Below are 21,938 nucleotides of genomic sequence, written 5' to 3'. Positions count from 1 at the left end.
TATACCATGATTGATACTTCTGGAGTCGGTGCCAAGATTATGAAACATGTAAAGTTTGCCTGCACCGACTCCAAAAGTATCAATCATGGTATACCTACATAAATATTAATAATTCGTCCTAATAAATAAGTAGGTAATTAGTAATTAATTTTCTCCTTTTTTAGTGTAGGTTTTTTGGAGTCGGTTTTTTTTTTTTTTTATAAAATTTTACTTATTTCTTGCTTTTTAGTTAACTACTGAAGGTAGGCAGTACATTGAGACCATATTCTTCATGTCTAGTGTAAAATAATATTCCCTACAAAATACAGGAAACCTAAAAAGACCTTAAGCCGTCAGCCCACCTTAAAAACATGAAAGAATACAACTGTTGGTCTATTTGTACTTATAATATTTCAAGAATTATCCTACAACTCCTAAGCATTAAGGAGTTGTACCTACCATGACCAGTTTTTCTTCAAATTCGCATGAAACCACCCTTTTGATAAGGGAGAGTCCGGTAATTTGGACCAGTTTTTTTCAATCCCATTTTACACATAGTTTTCTTTTGTTTTTGCTAATGTTCATGGTATATAATAAAAGATAAATTATTCAACTTACTATTTCATAGGTATTAATCAACATGATTGTTGTATATTTAGCACAAATCAACAAAATACGAGTTCAGAGCTTCGGTCCAATTTAGCCAACCGGTTCGATAATTTGTACCACAGGGTTACTAAATTGGATTTCAATAAATGTCAAGCTTATAAAAAAACTATGGCAAAATATTATACGATACATTCTTAACAAATTAGGTAACGAAAAGGAACAGTAGTTAATAACATAGACAATCGATATTGTTTTACACGTTATCACGATTTTGAGTACAAGTTTTGTAATTCCAATTATCGTAACGCACACTTGTACCTAATCTACTTTGCCAGTCTTTTGCTTTCATTTATTGTTATTTAAACATAACTACGCTATTATAACTTCAAAATATGATTAGCTAAAAAAAATTCAAAATCCTTTGGTAAAGTTCCATACAACTTGATGTGGTACAATTTAGCCGACTAGGTGATAGTGCTTTTAAAAAATCGGTAAAAAATATAGCTTATAAATACCGAAAAATGTTTCAAATAATTGTAATCCACTCTAATTTACGCTTCTAAATAATATATTAGAAACACCCTGTGATTAAATTTAACAAAATTACAAACTAAACATGCATTGTCAAAAGTTACTTGAAAACAATGAAAAAATACTTTTCAAAATAAAACACACGTGTTCGTTGCCACGGCAAAAACCAAATGGCCGACATTAATTGAATTTAGCTGTGTATCGCTGAGTGTTGCAATTACAGACATTCAATAAACACTTTACGAAATATGAGGGTGGTACAATTTACCCGGCGGTACAATATACCGAACTCTCCCCTAATACCTATTCAACAAAAAAATAATCGTTCAAATTGGTTCATAATCGGCGGAGATATTGCGTATAAAAAAGTTCATCCCCAATTTTCCACCCTTGGGGGTGAAATATTTTCTTCAAATTCGCATGAAACCACCCTTTTGATAATACCTATTCAACAAAAAATAATCGTTCAAATTGGTTTATAATCGGCGGAGATATTACGTATAAAAAAGTTCATCCCCAATTTTCCACCCTTGGGGGTTGTTTTTTTTATTATTAAATTTAAATGGGACCACCCTTGAGGTATTACCTATACGCCGAAAAAAGATTTGTTCAAATCGGTTCATAATTGGCGGAGTTATCGCGTAACAAACATAGAAAAAAAAAACATACGGGTCGAATTGAGAACCTCCTCCTTTTTTTGAAGTCGGTTGAAAACAGTAGATTACACATAACGTAGGTACCTACCTACAATGAAACAAGCATAATAATTAGCGTAGTAATACCTATTATGATTAGTCATGAAAAAATAATCAATAATCACGCCAAGCATCACGCTTGTCATCTATCATCATCACGCCCAATCAGTGCTGTTCACGGCTGTACGTCTGTACCTAATTCTTCCTCCCTGCCGGATCACATGCACCATTGCCCGGTTACAAATGCACATCGAGCTAACTTGGACATCTTATGTTGTTATCATAGTGCTATTTTGCCACAAAAACATTTAGGCCGAGTAGCACCATCTTACTTTAACTTTGACAAACGTCAAAAATCTGTCAAACTCCATACAAAAACACCGGTTATTGATAAAGTTACCGTTAAAGTTAGGTGGTGCAACTCAGCCTTAGTCTTATGTGCTCTTGACTGTATGCACTTGAGACACAAATAATTTACTACATCTCGCAAAACAACATCGTCGCCATTTTAAAAACGGTTTATATCAATTACATTGTTTTGCTAATAAATTGATGTGATAGCTTACAAATTGTTACACTGTTTGCGGCATTATTATACCATCTTCTTGATCATCATGTCATCGCTTGTCTTGTCAAATAGCCAAAAATGCTTTAGCTTCAAATTAAGAATTTTATTTCCTTTTAGTTTAATATCAGTGAGTTATAATTGTGTAATTATGTGTGTGTAGGGTAGGCAATAATTTTATCAGTTCCGTTGTGCTTGGGTTGCTCTTGGCCTATTTTGCGCTATATAGGCCAAGGCCCCGCCCAGGTCTCACGGACAACTATTTGCCTTCGTACATTCAATTGTTTTACAAATGTATTTTTTGATTTCAGGTGATTTTTGTACGGACGTCATCATGAAGTGGAATGACGTCACCGATATCAGTGAGTAGAATTAAAATTTTATTACTTATTATTAATAATTTTTAATAGGCTTATCTGTTTAAGATATGACTTGTAAAAAATTTTGCGCCTGTAACTGAATACAAATGTATAGTGTGATTTTTAAACTTAATATTTTTGAGCAGTTTTTAGATTTTTTAGTGAAAGGCCCGATGGAAAAATAAGCCTCATTATAAAAAAAATACCATTTCCGGTTCGCTATAGGTAATAGTAATCTCCTTAAAATACTTCATAGCCAGCTAATGTCTTGGACATAATTTTATAATAATTCGAGAGAATTATTTTCATCTAGATAATAGTTTTTTCGTCACGTCTATTAACCTTGTTTTTCTAATTGGTTAATCTTTATCAATTTATCTTCTGTAATCAGCTGAACGATATAAACCAGAAATAAAACCATTAGTGAAGTGTGTCGTTGTGTTGTTGGTTTTGGCACTACTACTACTACGAGTTAGGCGAGGTGGGATGCGCGGGCGGCGCTGTTGTAAGCGTGTGTGATTACGTGTAAATACGGATGTAATTATTACGCACTTGTAGGACGAAAGGTTGCATTTAGGGATTGCAAATATTCGATAGATTCCTATTTCGAATATTCGAATAAAAAGTACTTAAATTATCAATGTTTTATTGCTGGTTTAATTGCTTCAGGAACTATATTTTAACTATTTAACAATATAGTTTTTAAAACAGTTATAAAATTCTCATCATCATCATAATTTCAGCCATAGAACGTCCACTGCTGAATATAGGCCTCTCCCAATGACTTCCACAATGACTGCTTGGCAGCGGCCTGTATCCAGCGCCTTCTCGCTACCTATATGAGGTATTCGGTCCACCTTTGTGGGTGGACGTCTCACGCTGCGCTTTTTGGTACGTGGTCTCCACTCCAGAACCTTGCTGCCCCATCGGCCATCATTTCAGCGTACTATGTGATCTGCCCATTGCCATTTCAGCTTGCTAATCCGTCGGGCTATGTCAGCGACTTTAGTTCGTTTACGGATCTCCTCATTTCTGATTCTGTCTCGTAAAAAAACCCTGAGCATAGCCCTCCCCATAGCACGCTGTGCAATTTTGAATTTATTTATAAGACCTATTGTAAGAGGCCACGTTTCCGAGCCGTGTGCCATCACTGGTAGAGGTAACACCACAGAATAATAATAAGTACTACGTACAGAAGTTTTTCTTCGCGAAGGTATTCAAAAAAATGTATGCTCAATGTCATCAACAATATGGTGTAATTTAGCTTGTCATAAGAGTCGAGCACCGTTTTGTTGACATACGTCAGTGATCGGTACTGTCTTGATGCCATAGGGCTGACTGCTACAAGAAGCTACTGTGTCGCCATCTAGCGCACCACACTTGCATTCACTGCTCTTCGCGGCAACGCGCAGCTACATGCGGCCGCCAGTTATATAGTGTAAGAGCTAGCACCTAAATATTTTATAACACACATAACTGTGACAATTTATTTCACGTGGGCGAAACCAAAAAGCTAGTAAGAAATAAAAATTCAATTCAGTAGGTATTTCAAACCAAATTTTATTACATAAACAAACATTATACTAATTTCATTATGGGCCCTTAGTATGTGAAAACTGCAATTGACGATATTTCGCACTGTTTTCAATATTATGTATTACAGAACGTACCTATGTGTGATGGGATGATATTTTCGAAAACACGATTAGAAAAAATTTTTCTCGAAAAAAAACATTTACCTCTGGATTTTTTAATAAAAGTTTAATATGACCGTGTTTTACAATAAAATTCCTATAAAATCACAAAGGTATCATGTTTGCCTCTTTGATTTCCTGGCTGTTTTAGATTTCAAAAACCTAAATATATTAATTTATTAACTTTCTGATAAAAATGTGAATGGCTCTTACGATGTCCCCCCCTTAAATCAAAATGTCTTTATTTGGTCTATATGCCCATCATCACTACGTAATAATTATAAAAAAAAGTCGCTTCCCTGTCTGTCTGTCCCTATGTATGCTTAGATCTTTAAAACTATGCAACAGATTTTGATACGGTATTGAGGGTTCCGTAGCCAAATGGCAAAAACGGAACCCTTATAGATTCGTCATATAGTCTGTCTGAACATAGAACGTTTTTGTGCACTTTTTAAAATGAGTTAACCAAGTATATGGCTATTAGACTTGCACACGTCCGTCCGTTTTTTGTAGGATTAATATAATTAAGTAACATTTATTTTTTGCATTCGGCTCTTGGTCTAACCCAAACGAAACACGAACAACTAATGAACTAACAATGAACAAAGTTGATAAATTAGTAATATGTAAATAATGAATTTGTTTTACGAGCTGTCCCGGCGTACCCGCAAATTAATATAAAGTTGTTTAAGTGATTTATAAAATCGCAATATTAATTTTTGAAAGTAGGGTCATTGTGCTGGTTTTCTATCTAACTTCGGTTTTCGTCCATTTCACTGAGCTGCCATAAACACATGCGTAAAATTTGAATACAAAGTATTGTATTCACAGAAGGCAGTAGCCATCCCGCGCTAGTTTTGTTGCAATCTATAATGCCTAAGCAACAGTTCTACCTAAATGAAAATGTAATTTAAAAAGTAGTGAGTTCCAAAAAATTACGTAAATGCGCGGCCATACACCGGTCACAGGTACATTGCAGAAATCATCGCGCTAGAAAAAAAAACGTGCTGACAGGAAAAGTTTTTGGCACGTATGTCTAATTGATAGCATTATAAACACAATTTTAAGTGTTTATTAAACTTCTTCATACAAAATTAAATCTTAAATGACTAAGGGTCATTTTTTTAAAAGCAAAGCTCAGTTCATATAGCAGGCAAATCAACTCGGAAAGGAATCAACAACGTATCGCCTTTTGTGGCATGGAGGTAATAGTGGAGAGGAAATATAGATCTATACAAAAATTCGACAAATTAATGACAAACAGCTGTTTATCTCTTTCTAACTTACCCCTGGTGATGTATAAAAAAAAGAAATAGATAATGTTTGGTCAGTACTCATTCTGGCAACATTTTCATGTGACGTCTCTAACTACCTGACTTGTGCCGAGTATGTACCTACATACAAGATTTAAGAAAACAACATATTTATAGGCAATCAGCTGACAACTACACGCACACACACACACACAAATACCTGTCAGCTGATTGCCTATATTGCGGCCATGTTGTTTTCTTAAATCGTGTATGTATTTATAATGCGTGTAAATGTGTGCGTAATGTACCGAGTAGGTACGTTTATTTTAAAGTTACGCCAAGTCCATGAGACATTGATATACGTCAGTGTTTTGCGAGCTGTCATTGCCCTTCGCGCACTGTCATCGGCGAGGTATAGCGTTTACGTTACGGTGCGGATTGTGTGTGCGTGGCAGTATGGACTTTAGTTGAGTTGGGTATTTTAAGATCACAAAGTTGGCAACTCCGATAGTTGGACGAAAACCAGCGCAAAGACCCTATCCTGTTTGACACCTATAATAATTGACAATAGCTGGTTCGGCGAACTTCGGCAAACTAATGTGTGACGTGAAGTGCCAAATCGCGGAAAATGTCGGAAGAAATACATGAATTTGCATGAATTATCATGAATAACAATAACCACTTATTTACCTCTCAGTGTCTTCAGGCAACTTAAAAAAAGTACATTGTGTGTTTTTATTATTATTTAGGCAGTTAAATACTGCACGGTATTTTTTACACAGTATTTTTTTATTTTTTTCCATAATACAAGAGTACGCGTGCGTGTGTCAATGCTCGCTCGTATCTCGTATGTGACGCCTTGTCGAATCGCCTCCTGTAGGTGGGCTATCGTGCGTGTTTTGTTTTCGATGTGAACTCGCGGAGATGAACAGGCCTGGTAACACACACTGATTGAAGAATTTCGTCTTTAGGCACTGAGGTATTTTGGACGAAAAGATGTTGTATGGTTCCCGAACGCTGCCGGACGATGTACCCTTTTCTCGAAATTTAATTTACCTAGCCGAATCGTTTGTCAGAGGAAGACATACTTGTCAACAGTCTCGAGAATCGAGCTCTAACCGAAACATGGACGTTGGACCTAAGCTTCGTTTTGTCCACGTACATCCGAAGGCCTGCCTGTTGAGAGACTCGATTAAGGTCTTCGAGCATTGTACCGAGGTCTTCAAGCGATTCTGCCATGATCACAATATCGTCAGCAAACCGAAGCTGAGTGATGTCTTCGCTATTGAAAGGTAATTATGCCTAATCCTTTCCATTCAAGGAGCTTGAAAGCGTCTTCCAATGCAGCGGTCAACGGTTTCGGAGATATAACATCTCTCTGCCTCACGCCTCGCTGCAGAGGAATCGCTCTCGTGCTCTGCTCCTGTACTCGGCTCGACATGGTAGCGTTTTTGTACAGGCATTTCAGCATCTCGATATACCGATAGTCAATACGGCACCGCTGAAGAGACTGCAGCACTGCCTAAGTATCGATCGAATCAAAGGCCTTCTCATAGTCCAAGAAAAGCATCACCACGCTTCTATCCCATGCCTCTGGCGTTGTTCCTTAGAGTAAGACGGGACGAGTTTTGGTGTTCCACCCGCGTTCAGAAGCTCCCAGGTTATTCCGTCATCACCCGGTGCCTTGTTGTTCTTTAGCTGTTTGAGAGCCTTCCTAATCTCGTATAGGCTGATATACGGGATGTCTTTGGTATAGTGTCGCGTTAACCTAGCACTTGCATCTGTTGCTGAGTTATTAACAGGTTTGGAGGTATGTAGCTGTCCATAAATCTTTTCGATCTCACCCAGAACCTCGGCTTTTGTTGACATTACCGTCCGCCGTCTTCAGCATCGTTAGCTGACTTTGCTCAATAAAGTTGTCTCTTTCAGGTAATTTCGAACCTTGGTTTCGCAAGACAACTTATTGTTTACCAATGAAGTCGGAAGCATCAATGACTAGTTCTTTTAGTTGGTGATATGTATTTGATGCCTCCGACCACATTTGCAAACACTAAGTTGTCTTCGTTCTATCTTTTCTGTTTATTTTTGTAATATTCGAATATTCGAATACATGTTAATTTACTATTCGAATATTAAATTTGGAATCTAAATTCGAATATTCGAATATTCGAATATTCGATTGCAACCTCTAGTTGCATTACGTATGTCTAAACTGATCATTGATCGTCATTTCGAGAACGAATGTAGCATCCTATCTTTTTTAGATATAAAATTAAAAAGTACCTAATGCTGAGGTCGTTTTTTTTTTATTTTGTCAGTCCGAGACTATTTTCATAAATAACTTCTGTAGTAAGAAAACATTTTCATAATGCGTATTTGGCGCAGCAGTTAATAAGTCGTTCAGCATTCATCAGTAAATTAGAGTATTTTCATTACATAAATTGAGATGTTTGGTACAACTAACAAAAGCGAGTGCCAAGAACGAAACGATTTATTTACTAGAGTTCCTCACCTTCATTATCAAGATAACAATTTGCAAACAATGTAGCTGTCTTCGACAATTTGATGACTAACTCGATATGATTTGACGCCAGACAAGCCAAACCGAATGGCAATGATTGCAATACCAAGGATTTGTATAGAGTTAGAATTCGGATCCGCTCCAAAGTGTTGTAGGCTGAGATAATTTGGCACCGACTGCAGGAAGATGCGTATAACCGGTGTACGCTTATAACTACGATCATAGTGCGGCCATTCATACAGAAATAGTACGGTGTAGGGCTACTACCTGAGCTGTGCCAAACGAGAAGCTTACGGTAAAAAATAAAGACAGGAAACTAATAATATAGATCGAATCGAGACGACACAATTTATAGAATGCGCATGTATATTCACTAAGGGTATGAAATTCTAAAGGCCAAGACGCTAGACTTATTCACTATTCTTCGTTCCTAAATTAAGTTGAGATTTATTTCTGGTATCTCTGACGAAGCACCAACATCCACAGAGGTCACAAGCGCCTCGTGTAGGCGTATCTCAGCGTCCTGCTTGGCACGTTAATAAATTGCACTCTAACACTTGGTGACTCCGGAGTGAGCACGATTGCTTTCCATCAACTCCTTTTCTGCGTTTATTACAATTGCGCAAATAAGGACTAATACGGAGCAATTTCTATATTCCATCTCTGTCCAACTTATAACAGTGAAGTCTTGTCTTTCGCCGGGCATCTCAAATACCTCGTCGCCACACACATGGCAGCCACATGTGAGTGATCATAATTAATTATTAACAGCATTAAAGATTGTGTCAGTTTCCAATCATTTTAATTAATTTCTTATTGATATAAATGTATTCTGATAGATTTTAGGAATATAAATATTTATTTTCATATTTTAAAATATTTATTCCATCAAGCTCAAACAACTCATAACGATTGCATTTCGTAGCCGTGTGGCATTAGGCACACTTGGTGTGCCGCATAAAAACTGACTTTGTTTAGCGCATGGATAGCATTCCGACTTAATTGTTCGTGTAATAAGTGTTTACTGGCGAACTCGCCTTTTGCGGTTTCTCCACAATACTTGCGGTTAAGCCTCCCTAGATTTACTATCGCGGCTCAGACGGTGCCCAACTTGCGGCGCTTTAAACTGTTCTCGCACATTCTGGATAGGAACCTGTACGTTTGCCTTGGAGTTTTGCATTGTTGTTATTGTTGACCAGAATATGTTATGCATACATTTAAAACAAAGCAAAAATTTTACCGTGACAAACATGCAAAAGCCGTGAAGGAAAATACCTACTTCAGTATAGGTGTGCTACAATTTCCTGAACGTGTGCCATAGATTTATTACATAGGATCAACAGCAATGCCGTCGGAAGTTGCTTATCCAAAACACCGTGGTCGTTTCAGATCATTTAAATTTGTTAAAAACGCACAGCGGCGATGCCAAAATATTTTTCGAAAAGTGTTTGCAAGTGGTGGCCGCCTGAGCGTGACGGGCCGCCATGTTGCGCGCGCGCCGAATTGCAGATTACATCACTGTGCAAAAAACGTGCGCGTGCAGTGCGGGGGCGCAGGGCGGCGCGGGGGGCTGTTCGGCGACCTTGGCCTTGCTCGCGCCGCGGCCAAGGTGAGCGTTCAACGATACACCGCAATTATACATGCGCCCACCAGTCTACCGGCACACATGTATCTGCACGAGAATATACTCGCGACCATTACACGCGCTGCGCGTCTTAACTGGTGCCAGTGGAAAGGCTCCCAATTGGAAGAGCAAACATCGAAAGGTTTTGACACCTTTCGAAAGCTTGTGCCAACACAAGCCGAAAACAGGATTCTCAATAATGAAGCTGTCAATACCAAATTGAACGCAAACGCCTTTGTTAAACAAATCGGTAAAACTACTTAGACGATATTTGAATACTGCTCTACTGCTAGTTTTATTTATTTTGCTGTTATCATTAAGAAGGAAATACATAAAAAGGGCGTATACACTGTCGTTACAAGTTCGGATTTTGAACGTTTTTCAAAAAAACTGTTAATAAGATACATTAAGCGGCGTGTGTTTAACACGCTACAACTGCATGATGATCGTGATATCGTACGACAAAATTGCCACGCCACGCACGTCGCACGTGTAGGTAGGTATATGCATTTTGTTTGACAGAAGATTTATGGAATCTCATGTTATCTACTAAACCCTGCCTTTTTGATAAGTAGTCTCTTTTTGATGATTCAGATGAACGAGTGGTTTGATTGGTCGTTTAAATAAATTACATACTCTATGAATATCTTGTATTGCATTGTAAAAATATTAGAAACGTAGTTTAGCTTAGCGTTTATTATTGTCTACACACCCCGGGATGGTTATTGAAAAGTCTGTCTTAAGACCGCAGAGGCAAGAGGCGTCCGCTGTGGTCTTGTGGTGACTTATGAGGTGGACGTGCAATCGTAAGCGCTCACGACGCGATCCGCCCTAGTGATGTCCACTCTCCACTGCAGACGATGATGGTAGAGCTAACTTTGCAGAGAAACGATACTTACTTGCGAAGTTGCGAGACGTTGGTTTATTTTGGCTCTTAGGATTACAAAATAATTATAAAACTGTAACTTTTTTACTTACATTTACTTGTAGTATCAGCTGGTTTTATTGCTGCTTCTTTCCCCTCACTCAATGGATTCTGGGCCATCCTTAAATAACTGCTCTTTGCGCTCGGTGGGGCGCAGGCCTAATCGCCACGCCTGGCGAGTCTCCAACCTTGAACATGTTTACTACAATCACAATATTGTTCACTATTTATCACTTTGCAACGGTTTAGAGAAATTTTACGCTTACTAATAACATTTTAAGTTATGCACATGTTTATTGCAGTGGAAAATTTTTAAAGCCATTAAAATTGCTAAAATTTTACTTCGGTACTTACCTCTTTTTTCTGGATAACACAACAATAGAGATGATTTATTAAAATATTTGATGGGCATTAACACCGTGTTGATTAGCTTTTGGATTACATTTGAATCTGTTTGGAGGCTGGCGGTGGTGATAATTCAATTACATTAATAGGCTCAGTACATAGATTGAATTTGCGCCGGTCGCGGAGCACATTAACTTTGTCAGGCGCACCCACGCGCCGCTTAACGATCTCTATTATTATCATAATCTCGTTATTTTATGTCGCCACTTTTGCAATATGTAGGATTAAGTTTCAGGTTTTACAATTGACTATAGTTATAGGCTATTATCATATTACCTGACTTTTCCCCAACTTAGTAGTAGTATTGCCTATTTTCAGTGGACCCTTCTAATTTTTTTATTCCAATATGGAAATTACAATGTTTATTGGACGTAACTTTAATCTTCCTCCTTTCGCATTTAAATATTTTTTATACTTACACCATTAGATTAAATTAAACCCATAACACCCTCAGTCAATGTTCTTCAGCAAATTAAACCTAAACATTGTCTGAGCACATGCACATGCACGTTTTATTATTTAGTGTCGTCGCATTCCTATTGTGCCCACAGGCGTCACAAAGTAGATGTGTGCATGCTTATCACGTGTTCACTGTGATATCTCCAGCCCTTAGCAAACGCGGGACCCGTTCAAAATACCACTGTACAGCTGAAGGTTTCTTGAAGTAAGTACTTGTTGGGCTGACACGTTATTTTACAACATTGCATATGCAGAAAGTCTTTAGTAGGCAATCAATACTTTATTAGAACTTTCTTCTTTTAACGATTGACGGTGTGTGCTCGTGCAAGCTTTCTTCCTTCAATATTTATGTGATATTTAAACATTCGTATCACAGCAGCACCAACGTAACTTATTAAGTCTTACTTGCATAACATTTCTCTTTTTTTCTTCTTCTGCATCTTTTCCAAGATTCTATTAATGTGGTGTGGATAGAGTCGGTAGACCTAATATTTTAAAGTTTTTGAAATAATTAACTTGGTACAACAAGTAGACGGTTGAAGTCAGTCTTCCTACGTGATCGAAGCCATGAAATGGAACTAGTTTTTCATTTAACAAAATTTCGTTTTTCCAGGTAGAATTTTCTGACGAAATATTTTCATTTATATTATACTAAGGACCCGGTAGAGCAACAAAAGTTTATTATGTGCGGGCACGAAGCTGCGCGGGCGCAGACTCCGCTAACGGTCGCGCTCGCGGCGACTGCCCACGCGCACGAGTCACGTCCACTCTGTCCGTGCACATTTGCATCCATTACTTATTACACGGTGACCAAAGCTTTGTTCTTTATAGCCCATATTATTATAACAAAACTTGTCATATCAACTCTTTTTGTTGCATAGTCGCCCCCTAATATGAAGAAATAAGGTGCCACAGTGCTAGTAGTAGCAGTTTAATTAATTTAACATCATAAGTATTTAAATATTGTATGTATTTTTAAGTTCATGTACCGTTCTTACCTATGTCGTTCTTGTCTGAGACGTGTTGTCGCATCGTTCCACAAGTTTAGTATTAATATAATTTGAACAGAAGACCACGTTAACCCCTTTAATACAGAACATGTCCCTACCCTAGCCATTCTACATATTAAAACAAGAGTATAAAGCTGATATTTAGCTGCGTCTTTCGATGTGTTTCGCCATAAAATCATGGACACCAGAGCCTTGTTTGACGATCGTGACGGGCACGTCACTAGCGCCGGATCGCGACCTGCGCCCGCGTCTACATCACGCTCTGTTCGCTACTCAAATATGTACCCTATCACAAGGCAATACTAGTGTCACTCTTCGCAATCCTGTGACGAGATGAGGAGATAAGATCGCGTCGATACGAGCGGGTCTTTCAATTATTCAAAAGCGGAACGGAACACTTGTATAGGACATGTTTTATGTCAGCCTCCCTCTAAAAAGCGCACGTATCGCATTCGCAAGCGGGCGGCTCATGTGATAGATGCCGATTAAAATCGGAATATACAGCATCCTGGCATCATAAATACGTATGACTAAAAGCATCATCGTTATTTTTGAGTGGCAGAATAAGTTTGCTACGTTGTTCCTTAAAAACACATTTATACACACCACTGTGTATTCAATGGCACTGCATATGAAATGGTCCTACGAGCCAGATAAATGTAATGTAATTATTTTAGATAAAATCTAATCAAATAGGCGTACCTATTGAAGAAAGTATTGACGCTGGTGGTTAATTCATCTTCATTTTACTTTTATCTATTATACGTGAATAAAGAAATTATTACCTATCACATATAAATAATTCTTCCTAATGCATGTTTTTCTCTGAAAGTAAGTAATTAAATTTATAAATGTATAGAAACCAATCAATGCCAAGAAAAAAAGTCACGAGAAAATTTTCACAAGAAGCATGCATAAGAAATGCGGTGTAAATAATAACAATTAATTAGCTTTCATGATGATACCTACTCAGCATCATTACGCTTAATTATTTTACAAGCGTTCCTATAATAATATCCACATTTCCACAGTCCACAAAATTGAATAAATTTCGTATTTTTTTTTTTTTTTTTTTTTTTTTTTTTTTTTTTTTTTTTTTTTTTTTTTTTTAAAAAGATTATTAGTAATTTGTTATTACACAAATTACTAATATTCCCGTTAGCCCCTCGTACTAAGCTAAATATGCTTGTGTCACGAGTGAGCTCACCACAATATTATACTTGTAGAAGCAAGTTTTGTCTGCGGGCTTCTATTGCTCTCGATTTTATAAATACTCACTGGCCTATGATAATGTACCATACTTTTATTTTACCAGACAATAAATTCCTATAGGAAGTGTCATCATCACTATCAACAGTTATGAGTCTAACTGTTATCCTTGTTTTTTTTTTCAACATACCAATAAATAATTCTCATGTTTTTAGATCAGTAACTCAGCTTTTTTCTTTAAAGGTAACCCTAAAAATGAACGAGTTGCATAAGTTTCAACATCGCTTTTCAGATGCAAATTTTTATTTCATTTTGATTCACATTAATGTTCCATAAAAATTAAATCTGCGAGTGGCTGCAAAGCGGAATATTTATCTAAAAGGAATGTGAATGGGACATTATTTTAGTGCATTTGCATACGAAACGAGTCGGCTGCCGGCCGGCGTGGCTCCGGTCAGCGGCCAGTTCCGCGGTCTGAATAAACTATGGCGAAATAAAGAAGTCTTGGTCGCGTCCGTTTTCATTTGCCGCTGTGGAAATAATCTCGTGCTAACGATTTTTATCGTTATTTTTAAACGCCCTCCTCCGAGGGGCGACGGCGCGGTCGCGATGCAGCGACTCCTTTTTTGCCCTCTCCAATTTAAATATTTACATGAATTTCAGCATAACTCGTGAATTTCCTAAAGGGACGCGGAATCTAGTGCAATCGAAAGTTTGGTCACACTGCTCATGTGAAAATTGACCTAGTTAAGTTAGGTCGACGAGTTTTCCAAATGCACTATAGAATTAGGATGCATGTTTATGTCTACAGAGTGAGCAAACGCTCGGGTAGTGATAAAAATATGCTTTTATTTACATGCCGATTGCCATGCGAAGTTGTGCAGTCATACATAAATTAGTCATGCATTAGTATGTGAACGTAAGTAGGTCTGCTGAATGCATTTTTAAATCGTGAAACCCGCCACCTGTCCGGTTCAAAGCGACATTTCTAGTTTCTATAATTTTCCATTCGACGTTATTACCCGTATAAGGTGTGCCTTACCATTCTATTAATGCGTTTTCATAATGATCAAAGTAGAGGGCATGGGCTGTCTCCACCTGCGTGAAACGAACAAGTCTTTAATAGATATTGAACATTGAAAGTTTATTGAGAACATAATCTCAATAAACTTTGAAAGTGTATATGAAAAACTATTCAAACATGAGGGACGACCAATTACCTAATTAACGTATCAAAAATATGAGTTTATATTCAAAAAATGTTTAAAGATTTTTTAAAACAGTACTTATGCGCTCTAAGTCGATATCATTCCAATATACTGAGAGGCAAAACCATGTTTTTTTTTTACCCGAATACTTTTATTAGCAAATCTCGGTGGTCCATTCTGCTGAGAGTGGCAAAGGCATCAAAACACAAGCAGCCTAGACGGCGGCGCCGCGCGGGCTCGAAGTTCAAGAGCACGCCCCCTCCCCTCGGGCTGCGCTTCCCGGTTGCGGTTGATGCTCTAATGAGGATCATTTCGATTTTTAGCTGTGAATGCAGATTTATAGGGCTAAGAAATCCTTAATACACAGTGCAAAAATTTTTGTTCTACGACAAAAATTGACGAAGTTATGGCCAAATTACTAAAAAAGTTCACTGACCGCCCGGCGCGGGGACGATGACGTCATTATATCCGATCCGAACGCTGCCGGCGTACTGCGTGGATAGAAAATATTTTTTTCTAGCCAAATTATCAGTTTTAGAGAAAAACTTGTAATGACATTTATTCATCAGAATAAAGTAAGCTATCGATAGGTAATTTTTAAAAATGGAAATTGTGAAAAATAACGCAAAAAATCCATACGCTCATACGATTCAATGGCACGCAGAGACGCGATTGGGGTCTCCGCGGTGGTATATTTGGCGATTTATTCAAATAAAGTGTACATAAGTGTTGTTAGAGTCATATCTTCTTCCAAGTAAAATATAAAAATGTATAAGTATTAATTTATTTACTTCTAACAATAAGGTATAACTTCTAACAATAAGACATTGCTATGAAAATCATTTCGATGTACACTTAATAATACCTACCTGTTATTTAGTTTTTCTGAGTTAAACCTACGCACCTACCTATCTATTCGCCGTTCCCATGGGCGGGCCAGCTGCTGCAGGAAAGGACAGCCGCTCCGTGCTGGAAATCTATTTAATCTTAGCCTAGAAGCTGGGTATGACTACCCCGCCCCTCTCCTCTCCCCAGGTCATAAGCTGGGCATGACTTCCCCCTCGGCCAGAAGTTGGGTATGATTTACCCCCCCCCCCCCCCCTCCCCGGCCCGAAACTGGGTATGACTTGACCCCTCCCCCTCCCCCCAGGCCAGAAGCTAGGTAAGGCTTGCCCCTACCCCCAGGCCATAAGCATAAGCTGGATATGACTCCCCTTCGGCCAGAAGCTGGGTATGACACCCCCCCCATGCCAGAAATGCCAGAAACTGGGTATGACTTGACCCCCCCCCCTCCCCCAGGCCATAAGCTGGGTAAGGCTAGCCCCTCCCCCCAGCCCTAGAAACTGGTTATGACTTGACCCCTCCCCCCCCCCCCCTCTCCCGAAGCCAGAAACTGGGTAAGGCTAGCCCCTTCCCCCAGTCCATAAGCATAAGCTAGGTATGACTCCCCCTCGGCCGGAAGCTGGGTATTACTTACCCCCCCCCCCCCCCCCAGGCCAGAAACTGGGTATGACTTGCCTCTCCCCCCTCCCACCAAGGCCAGAAGCTGGGTAAGGCTTGCCCCTCCCCCTAGGCTATAAGCTGGGTATGACTTATCCCCCCCCCCCCCCCCCTCCAGGCCAGAAACTGGGTATTAGCATCATATTATGTATTATTATGTTCAATACAAACAATCATTAAGTTACACTCACCCCAACCGCGTCTCCGCATTGCATCGAATCCTATGAAAATGTGGTTTTTGGACATAGCAATACTTATTTTTGACAATTTTTATTTTTAAAAATTACTGGTCGATAGGTTACTTTATTTTGAAGAATAAATCCCACCAAAAACATTCTGTAAAAAACTAGCCAAGTCTCGATGGAACTGCTTGTTTATCTCTAAAAAGTAATGAAATCTAGACAAAGTCGTGCCAAGTCTACCTATGGTTCCTTACTGCGATTTCTTTATTATTATAGTTAATGTTGTGTGACTTGGCCGTTGAAGGGTACAAAACCAGGTGCTCCATGATACCATTGCACCAATCTGTCGCCAGAACCGCTACCCATTGACGATGGAAAATTGCCACTTGGAAAACGTTGATTCAACAATAACCATTCAATTGTAGGTTTAATAAAGCTGCGTATTTCAATAATACTTATGTATGATTATCTTAATAAAGATTGTTCAACGGCCAAGTCAAACAACATTAACTATAATAATAAAGAAATCGCAGTAAGGAACCATAGGTAGACTTGGCACGACTTTGTCTAGATTTCATTACTTTTTAGAGATAAACAAGCAGTTCCATCGAGACTTGGCTAGTTTTTTACAGAATGTTTTTGGTGGGATTTCACTTCTTTTTGTAGAAAGTGGCAAAATTAACTCAACGACCTTTAAAATTGACTTTAATAACATAACCTTAGCAAACCTTACAATATAGTAAACGAAATCAACGAAATGCAAATTACACAACATTCAACTTAATCGACGGGGGGCTCTAGAAAGGAAAACATCTGGACACCGCTTGGACGCCGCTAGCGCCATCTAGCGGTGAGCGGTACAGGCGAACACCACGGTGCCGGAGTAGTATTGATTATGAATGTGGTGTTACTCCAGATCTTCGATTTTCCTAGTTTTTATAGTTTTCCCTTTATGTGGCCATTAAACCCTAACTCTGTACCAAATTTCAGCTCTCTGGGTTGATGGGAAGTACTAGTTCTATTTTGATGATCATCAGTGAGTGAGTGAGTGAGTGAGTGTCGTAAATGCGAAACTTTGCTTTCGCATAACTTCGGAACTAAATGACCTACAGACTTGAAATTTTGTATTTTAAGTATGTGATTATAGCTTACTAGATGACGAAAATTTCTGCGTTCTGGTCTTATCCAGAGGTTCTCAAATAGGGGCCTGAAAATGCGGCGAAATGGTTCCAGTAAAGGATGGTACGGCAGTGTTTGCTTCGCGCTCGACTTGGCGGGGGCACTGCCGTGCCCCCAGATGTTATTAAAAGTTTTTTTCTAAAACTGATAGTTTAGCCGGAAAAAAATATTTTCCATCCCATTAGTACGCCGGCTGCGCTCGATTCGGATATAATGACGTCACGCGGCCTTGCGTACGTTGACTTTTAGCGGCAAAAACGGCCTATGTTTATTACTTAATATCTTCGTAAGTAATGGTCCGATTTGGATAATTCAAAAAGATATATCTTTCTTATGTCTTAAAGATTAACGTAGATACTAGTTTTATTGAATTTTCTACAACAGTACTGATCCTCATTGTAATGCTGTACATTACATTGCTTTCGATGTAGCCAGTAAACCTGCCTACTTATTAGTTCCAAGAATTAAACGACATGGGTAGTTGGTGTTTGCTTCACATTGATACAAAAGCCCACAGCATTTACCCAAAGTTGTCACTGAGAAACTGATCACTACAAAGTATAAAAAACATAATTAATTACTTTAGGATTAGAATACCGAAATTATCAAAAAAAACCTATGTTTTTTATTTTGACCAATATTTTTGCTCTTATGAACGTTGGGTTACCGTATTTGCGCTCAGTAGTTGGCATCACACAGACAGGAAATTACAATAGACCCTAGTGCAAATGCGATAGTAGTCCCACTACCGTTTCAGCACTCACCAGTTGGCCTTATTGTCCTAACCCCTTAATACAGTATAATGTCAATGTATGTACTGTTAGCGTCAAATAGTTTGATGCCCAAATGCAAAGTAACCAAAAGGTTGTTGTCAGTTACATCTTACTTCTTCATTGTGTCGACAACAAACCTACAGTAGTGTCAGCCCAAAACTCCGCTACAAGAGTGGCGTTGTCAGCAGCATTAATTAAATCATCCTGCGTGCAGTTGCTTGGACATTTAGGCAGGGCACGACATCAAGTACTTCATCGACTGGGGAACAAAACGGCGCCTCCACTCCATGTTAGAGCCATCCAAGAATCCCCAGATTTTCTTATGTAGTTTTAAGATGTGCTTATTTCTACCCTACGAGTTGTAGGGTAGAAAAAATGGCAGCTACTACTGCTACAACCACTCATATGTTGGTCATTGTCGCAGGCATGGCCGGTGAGGCGTGCGCGTGCGCGCCGGCGCCGCCGCGGCTGCTGCCCGAGCCGGAGCCGGACCACCTCTACGACCACCACTCCTCCGAGGAAGAGCTAGAGGTAACACACTCGCACATCTCTCTGGACATGACTCGCAACATGCATATAATCATATTGCCACTGTACACGGAATGATTAACAGCTGCAGTTGTTGGAAGCAAACGAGTCGGTGATCAGGTGCATTTTTTGGGTAATATTTTTACTTTTGCAATGGTTCTTAATTTTACCCAGGTTAATAGGTTGCCTCTCGTCTACTTCTTACATCTACAGAAAAGAAAACTGTTTGAGAAAGAATGGTTTATTTTATTACATAGTTAAAAATACGTTTCTTACACAGAAAAAAAAAACATTTTTCCAAATAGGTACTGTCATATTTTATCTGGAAAATATTTTTTCATTGAAAAGGAAATCAAACTATAAGTTACTTTCAAAATATTTTGGTATGTGGAAGCGTATAGAACTATGGAATGAATGTATAGATACAATAGTGGACGTATTTATATTTTTGTGGCGTACTTTGCACATTGTGTGACGTCAAGCATGTGTCAAGTGTTGTGCAGTGAGCACGTTGTCCGCTAAAGTCGCGCGCGCATTAACCGCAGAATACTGATACTCTCATGGCCAAGGGCTGGCTACTTTTTGTTATTTCTAGAATAATTACACTGCATTAACTGTGTAACTATCACCCGGTATTTTTTTGACATCTTCTTACATCAGCTTGCTATTATTTTAAGTCATGAATGTGAAATATATTCTAAACTGAATACGTTTTTATTGGTAAATAATCTTAATTCAGGATTAATGAGTCAATACTTAAATAAATATTTTCCAACCTCATTTGCTTCAAAAAACATAATTGTTAATATCAAAACTACTACGAGAACCGAGCTTCGTGTTTTTTGCTTATGTTATTTTATTGCAAAAAGCTGTCAGCCCTGCTATTCAATGTGCCCATATAGCGTCGTGCATTCCGCCCGCAGACACTCATGCGCATCCGTAACACTGACTGGCGAGACACATACCTACCTCTCACTACAGACAACTCGCATTTAATTAATAAATTGTTAAAGAAATTATTATTTAAAAAGTTACAAATGCGCATAGCACTATAAAAACCTCTATCTGACCCAAACCTCTATCTTGATGTCACGTTCATTATTAATAAATCTTCGGTTTGCAATTGTTTTGGAGTTATTACGAGTACCTGTAAGTCGGCTTCGTATTCGTAGAGAGGAGAGAATAGAAACAAGGAGGAGAATAGAAGGTAGAATGAAAATGCCAATTCTTTAGACATGAGACTCATACTCTCATCTCATCCCCTTTGAACAGGTCAGTCATGCTGTTCAAAACATGGTAAACTATGAGTAGGTATACGTTTTAGGTCAGTGTTCGCTTCAGCTTATTTAAACGGTTGAGCATGGTCTCTCAACATGGCTCTCCTAGGCCCATTCGCGACTCGTTAGTGTAGTTGCCCGTGCATCGTTATTTAGTACAACTTGTTTTTGCCTATCTGCTCTCTTTCGATGAAAGCATGTGCTCTCTATGGTCTTGTAGATTGTGGATGCTACACCTGCCATGTAAGGCGGGGGTCTACAGATTTTAACGCCAATCTGTGTTAATATAGTTTTATCATCTTAACGGACAAGGATATAAATACGGAAGTTTTACGTCCGTATCGCTATAGAATTGCAGCCGATGCAGATATTGTGCTGATAGCTGCAGTCGGCCGTAAATCCGTAATCCCTCATAGTGATAAGAAACGCATCGTCCTTTCACTTCGCTAGTGCTTTACTGCATAAGTGCAGGCAAACAGAAGCATATACGAAATATGAAGAAAGCTGAGGTGTTCATATTTTACAATTTAGACGGTTTCCAAATTGTAATGCTTTCAATATCCAAAGTACATATGTATCTACATCTGAAAATTATATTTTATAATTCGTATCACTTGCTAGGAAACTCCTCGTTTAATGTCATTAGTATAATAACATAAAACAAACATTTGTGCCGAGCCGTGAATCATTCTGCCCCGATAAACGAAGGCGTGCAGTTACGGCAGTTTGGCAACGGGCAGAGGTTGCGCTGTAAACTTTGAAGAAGGTCGCCGAAAGTTCATTCCAACCGGCTTTACAACGACCCGCTGGTATTTGATTATAATAATATCAAGAACACGTTTATGTGCCGTTCGATAGGCCGTGCCGAAATTGTAAACAACTTTTGATAATAGGGTACCTATTTTATTATGAAAGGTAGCAGAGAGTGTATTAGTTATGCAGACATCAGTGGTTTGATTAATAGTTTAATTGCTAGGCATTTGCAAAAAACCAGTGTAGATAATCAAGACAATACCGCAAAAACAAGTAGATGGCTACTGAAAAAACATTTTCAGGGGAATTTCCTTACTTTGGTCCTTATTTTGTCTGGTCAAAACATAAATCGTTAGAAAACCATATTAGGATTCGTCGCCTGACTGACGGCTTCCTTTTTATCTTGCCTCAAAAATCATACGTTAACTAATTCAAGTGGGTGGGACACGCACGGTAAACAATAGAAAATCTCCACGGAAGCAAAACAATTAGATTTATTAAATAATTGTACGATAGCCAATAAATTAGGTAGTAGACACGAAAACAGCGATATTTTTTCCATTATCTGAGCACAAGAGTCGTTTGTCTTGATTTAAAGTTAATCCGGTAACGCGGCTATTATGTAATCATGTTATTTAGCCTCCCGTGAGCTAATATTAGTACCACTCTTGTCTGACCCAAGAATCACTTATTCATCTTA

The 21,938-nt window shown here is 38.5% G+C and overlaps 1 protein-coding gene across 1 annotated transcript in view; it reads left to right on the top strand.

Annotated features, from left to right (window-relative positions):
* Positions 1–21,938, top strand: part of LOC135072740 (uncharacterized) — a 59,574-nt gene that overhangs the window by 20,067 nt on the left and 17,569 nt on the right. The window contains exons 3-4 of the mRNA XM_063966778.1: positions 2,691–2,741; positions 19,105–19,211. Of these exons, the coding sequence (XP_063822848.1) occupies positions 2,691–2,741; positions 19,105–19,211 (158 nt within the window). The remainder of the gene's footprint in view (positions 1–2,690; positions 2,742–19,104; positions 19,212–21,938) is intronic.

This window comes from Ostrinia nubilalis, chromosome 6, assembly GCF_963855985.1.
Source record: "Ostrinia nubilalis chromosome 6, ilOstNubi1.1, whole genome shotgun sequence".
NCBI lineage: Eukaryota > Metazoa > Arthropoda > Insecta > Lepidoptera > Crambidae > Ostrinia > Ostrinia nubilalis.
This window is presented reverse-complemented; position numbering and strand designations above follow the sequence as displayed.